This window comes from Bidens hawaiensis, unplaced genomic scaffold, assembly GCF_021521415.1.
Source record: "Bidens hawaiensis isolate Kalapana, Puna unplaced genomic scaffold, B.hawaiensis_p1.1 tig00050652_1, whole genome shotgun sequence".
In the NCBI taxonomy this organism is placed as follows: Eukaryota; Viridiplantae; Streptophyta; class Magnoliopsida; order Asterales; family Asteraceae; genus Bidens; species Bidens hawaiensis.
In genome coordinates this window covers 5,053-11,153 of record NW_027499077.1, presented here as the reverse complement: position 1 = coordinate 11,153, position 6,101 = coordinate 5,053, and the positions used below count along the sequence as shown (strand labels likewise).

The 6,101-nt window shown below is 34.5% G+C and overlaps 1 protein-coding gene across 1 annotated transcript; it reads right to left on the bottom strand.

The window, feature by feature from the left end:
- Positions 1-708: 708 nt before the first annotated feature.
- Positions 709-2,501, bottom strand: LOC143598656 (B3 domain-containing protein Os03g0120900-like). The gene has a single exon (XM_077076818.1). It carries the CDS (start codon positions 2,364-2,366, stop codon positions 1,242-1,244), a length of 1,125 nt encoding a protein of 374 aa, XP_076932933.1. The 5' UTR covers positions 2,367-2,501; the 3' UTR covers positions 709-1,241.
- Between the last annotated feature and the right edge of the window lie 3,600 nt (positions 2,502-6,101).

The window sequence follows — 6,101 nt, the reverse complement described above, 5'->3', positions numbered from 1 at the left end:
CAACGGTGGAGTCTGGCTTTACATCCGTGTACTTAGCTCCACTTCATTTGAAGTTCGAACAAAGAATTAATGCTCGCGTTGAAGGTGCTCTTATATGATAAAAAGTTTACATTAAGCTATTTCATGACTCATTAATTATAAGATATAAAAAAAAACATGAAACTATCAAATTCCCTCAATTTTAATACAACTCCTTGAGTTAGATGCCTGTCACACACTCACAGTGAGCTTTTTTCTGCACCTATATTATGGCAGGAAGAAAGAGAACCTGCGAATAGGGAGGTAGCTACTCACCAAGGAAGGTGTAGCAGTGGGCAGTGGCAGCGACAAGAGCAACGAACCTACAAAAGGTAATAAATAAACATATGCACAGAAGGCCCATTTACTGTGTTCATCTGACTGATCTACACCTTTATTCGATCATTCTCCTTCTCATTGTACTCCACCTCTGCACACTAATTCATCTTTCCTACATTAAACAACAAAAACGTACGTACTGCGCCCACCCATTGGATAACTTAACCAGCTACTTAATATTATCATTATCCACATAGCTAGTCACCTTCTGATACAATGACACTGGGCTGATGGTTAATTAAAACTTGAAATCATAATGTCTTAGGCTCGAAACATGACTCAAAGGGATTTCCTATAATGGCGGCCAGGTTTCCTACTTGATGGTGCTCCAGGATGAGTTCGAAATCAGTATGAACAGTTGATATTCCGTTACAAAAAGGTTCATTTGAGTATTGTGGTAGTTCACATACACATCATTCAATCCAACAAGCTCTAAGCCTAGAAGTTGGATAAACCATCATATCATATCATATGCTCTCAGAGTCTCACTTAACCAAATCTTGAAAAATCTTACAGCTTTTAATAATCGTGTAGCAGATCATGAGGTAACATGTTTAGAATCTTTTTAACTTTTGCAAATGGCGGCTCAATGGATTCAAGGAGATGTTAATACTAATTAATATCATACATACATACATTCATGCAAACATATACACATATACATATGTAATATAAATATATAATAAATATGACAGTAATTAATATAAAGTGATGCAAGTTTTATAAATAAATTTCACGGGAAAATTGTACACGAAAGGAACTAGATGGAAGTACCTACAAACTTGGAAGCTAGCCTCTTTTGTTTTTTTTAGTGATTGCTGCATGATTCAGTTCCTGCTTCTTCATTAATCTTTTATTTCAGGTAACATATTAGAGAATTTGTGTCACATCTTCAAATCCAAGGACATGTTAGAAACTGTTGACTTCGGAATAATATTATTATTATTATCATGAGCAGAAGAAGAAGAAGCTGATAATATTATTGTACTTTGATCCCAATGATCAACTTCTTGTCCATAATCAGACCTCAACTGCAAGTAAGGAATTGTAGATGATGATGGAATTGAAGGAGTTACTTCACTAGGGTTTTGATCATAGTCCATGTTAACCCCGAATAACCGAAGTCTTCGTTTACCGGCAACCGGTGGAGCTGATGCTGGTGGTGGTGGTGGATCATACCCTAATCCAAATTGCTGATGTGGTGTATTATTAATATTACTAAACTCACCTTGTCCAAAGTAAATAGATCTGGAAGTAGTGAAACCATTAGGGTTTGTGTTTGGAGCATGTAGCATGAAATTAGGGTTTCGCCGAGCCGGAAAAGATTGTAAAACAAGTGGATTTAAAGGGTGAATAAAACTATGATGTTGAAACAAGAAAGATAAATTATCAGATGAAGCTGACAGCTGGTGTGGTGGTGTATAATTATTAGGGTTTTCGCGGCTTCTCCAGTCGATAAACAACCGATCTTTTGCAGTGGCACCGACACCTCTTTGGAACGAAACAATGTCTCCGGCGTCTAGTTTCTTCTCTTTAACAAATCTGCTCCACCCCTTGGTCATGACATAGCTTTGACTACTGTTCCAGTAGGAATACTGGAACCTCCATACCTTTCCATTTCTGTCTTCAAAGTTGAGCAACAGACCCTTGTAGTTGGTTGAAGAATCCAAGGGGAAGAACCTCTCCGCGTGTTGTTTCGGGATCACAAGGCGGTTTAGTTTGCCTACATCACTTGGAGTTACTGCTTTGTCAAACATGTGTTCTTTCTCCACCATCATATTCATGTTCCAATTACTATTACTGTCTCCTTCTTCGGTTTGATCCGGTGATGGTTCTCCGAGCCAGCCGCCTTGGTGGTGGTTGTATTGTGGTGGTGGAGAAAAGTAGGGTTCTTTGTGGTGGTAAGAAGAAGACAATAATAATGGACCTATTGTAGGTGGTGGTTGATCATTTCCTTGATCTTTCTCCTCATGACCACTGCCACCACTTTTTGATCCCATAAAATTCATGTGTATTAGTGTATAGAGGTATGGATCTAGATGGAAGAATTATAAAGATGAAGATAGGTAGTGGTCTTGAGGGTGTAGGTTGAAACAAAGTTCAGAAATAAAGTTGTCTGTCTTGGAAGGGTTTCTAGAGATGAGATGAGATGAGATGAGATGAGATGGGAATTAATTGAACTATGGGGTTCACACATGTTTGTATTTTTAATTTGAAAGTCTTCAACAAGAAGTTAATTTTGGGAGAGGACCATGAGTATTACAGGAAAAAGAAACAAAACCAACCCACTTGACTAATTAATTAATAGCAGGTTTAAAGTAAACAGTGATCCATCTCTATCTAGCTATCTCACACATATTTTATGAAGTTGCTAGGGCAACTTATATATGAGGTTACTTTAAAAACATGTTTGAAAATTTGCTTTTTATTTATTATTGAATAGTACTTGTAAATATTTCAAATTCAACTTTTGCATTTTTAGCAAGAGTTAGGCTGGAAAGTGTGGAACAAGGATCCAATATCGGTAGCATATTGCAATCGAATGGACCAGGAATTTTGTCCTGTCGGGATCAATATTTGTAAAGAGTTGTATGAATGAGGGCCGGGATCAGTATGGATAGGAACACCGTCCCTTATCAGTGTACTAGCAAAATAACCATATGCTGGACCACCCGACTTCACAGACCGTGTGCCCTTAGGCTGGACAGAGTGTGGGGGGGGGGGGGGGGGGCGAAGGGATCGGTGTTTCCCGATAATAACGGGACCGCCTCGATCACCCCCCCCCCCCTGGGGATACAGAAAAACTCACACCGTTAGCCATCCCAAGCTCAACGGTAATATTTAAAATTATTAGTATTATAATTACTCTATCCGTCCCATTAAAGTGTTCATATTTTCTTTCTTGTTTGTCTCATTACAAATGTCCACATTTAAACATTATTAGTCAATTTCTAAGTTTACCCTTAAACGCACGCAACTAACATTAGTAAACAATTTTGATGGACCCAACTTCCAATGACATTATTGTTAATTGGTAAGCATAAAAAATTAATCATTCAATCAACCTTAAATATTATTAACCAATTTTTAAGTCTACCCTTAAACACACGCAACTAACATTAGTAAACAATTTTGATGGACCAAATTTCCAAAAGCATTATTGTTAATTGGTAAGAAAAAAACAAAAATAATCATTCAATTAACCTTAAACTTTGTGTTTTCAAACCATGACACTTTTAATGGGACAGAGAGAATATTATTTTTTTACCCTATAAAAATTAACTTTTCCTACCATTTTTACACAATATTCATTTTTTCATATCGATCAAAATCTCTTGAAAACTTTCTTTTTCAAATCAAACTAACAACACCCCCAAGAGCACAACCAGGGTTGTGGAGCTTTGACGAGGAGGTCACATTGACGAGGGCTTGGATGTACATGACGGAAAATGGCGCATCGAGAGGCCAATTTCGGATTGCAGTTTAACAGTGTTGTGTTCAATTTGGAGGTACCGGCCAACGTACCCCACACCAAAATTAACACAAAGTGGAGGGATGTCATTAAGAGTGTTGCGTAATTCCACCTATTCTATGTAGCCGCACTTGCCGTGATGCCTGAAGCACAAGCGTTTTCACAAGCATCGTGACTAGTGAAACCAGATCTCAAACAAGGGGTTTTTTTCACATGGAAGCGTGGGAAGTTCTAAGAAATCATCCCCAGCTTAAGGTTGTGGCTCCTGTTCAGGCTTCGGCTCAAGATGACTATGGTACGCTTGTCTCGTCGTGACCTTCTCATGAATTCTTAAAACTTATGTCACTCCATCCCGCGGTTGAAGAGAACTTGAACCCGAATGCATGACTAATTTTATGTTTTTTTGAATTAGTATTTTAATGTTTTTTAGTTATAATTTTGTTTTAATGAATGTTATTTTAAGGCTTTTTAAATATATTTTTGTTTTTAATTTGAAAATAGTTTCGTTAATTTAGTTAAAGAAAACAAATAAAATGGTTGAAAGATGGATTGGGATGCATCGCAAAGCCGTACGCTAAAAGATGTTTTAAGTCAAAACTTTGAACTCGTAACAAGTTTGACGATAAATCTATTTGCATTCTCAAATTTTTTAAAATATTTAGATTACCCATTTTTTACCGGTAACAAATTTGAGCCAAATGTAGTTAATTTTTACCAAACGATCTATTTACCAACTTTTAACCCGTAATAATCAAATTTAAGTTCCACAAAAAACCCGAAGCAATCATTGATAAAAAAAACCCAATAAACTAAATATGTTAAACTTTATTATATTTGAAAGTGATTGGTATATACTATTCTTACAATTTAACACATATATGTATAGTTTACTAAATTAACCAAAAAAATAAATAGACAGATTTAAATCATATATTTATAATTTATAAATGTATATGACAATGTACAAAAAAAACAATAGTTAAATAAATTTATTTTTAAAAAATAGACCAACTTTTAAGCATATATTTATAATTTAATGATTAAAAAATTATTTCGTAAACTGAAAGCATACTAGAGTTTTTTTATTATTTATTTACAATCTTTAACAATATACATATTATAATATGTTAATGATAACATCTAAATTTATATTCTTAGCAATATTTAAGAAACACAGTTTGTTGTTAATTTATGGATTTCACCAAGTATGTTGTGAGATATATTATAACAATGTATTGTAGTACAATATGTAAATATTTATTTTTATAAAAGTGTATAGATATAATAATTTAATCATGTTATAAAAATAATATAAATAAAGTGTAAAAGGAAAGTAAATAATTATTGATTTATGACTATATTGGTTTTGGAGGGGAAAAAATGTAATGATTAACCACAAATTGACACATGTCTACAATTATTTTACTTTATTAAAATAGGTAGATGATGATGGAATATAATATATAATCTAGTAAGCAAAAGAGAGGAACTTAGGGGGTGTTTGGGATTTCTTATTTTACTTTCCTTATAACTTTTTATTAACTTAATAAGTTATAAAAGTGTAACTTATGGAACTTTTTCTCTCACAATATAAGCAAAATCCCAAACACCTTATTACTTTTTAAAAAGTTTATAAGTTATAATTTGATGAAAATAAGCAATCCCAAACACCCCTTTACATTGAGTAGTTACACCATTCTTTTCAAAAAATGCTACTAATTAAACGGAGGTCGGTATTTGATCCAAAGATAACCAAAAGCCTTAATATTTTCCACGGTTTCGGATAACAATTTCCCGGTTTGTTATCAAAAATCACTTCGCTCCTTGACTTCCATATGCACCACCACGCCGTGAGAATTATCATGTTTAGCCTTTTACGGTCTAAGATACAAGTTTTATGCACTATAAGATCGAAGGTAACTCGCCGAGAAGACATATATAGGAGGGATTTGACACCAAATACTGATAAATTGTCAAACCAACATGGTAAAGTAACACGAGACACGGAGATGACCACTAGAAAAACATGTATATTTAGAAAAATGAATTGACGTACGTTGTACAAATTTAAGGTTTCGTAGGATCAGTCCAAGAAAGGAAAAGAGAGATGAAAATACATCCATAATGGGGCTCCAATGTCAGAATTGCGTGGGTGATTTACTCAAGTGTTGTTGGGCTAAATCTCTTTATTTTGGTCCCTTCGGGCCTTGTTAAAGTTTCCCAGTTGCAGGTTTGAAATTATTTTCTGTTTTTTTTTTTTTTTTTTTTTTTT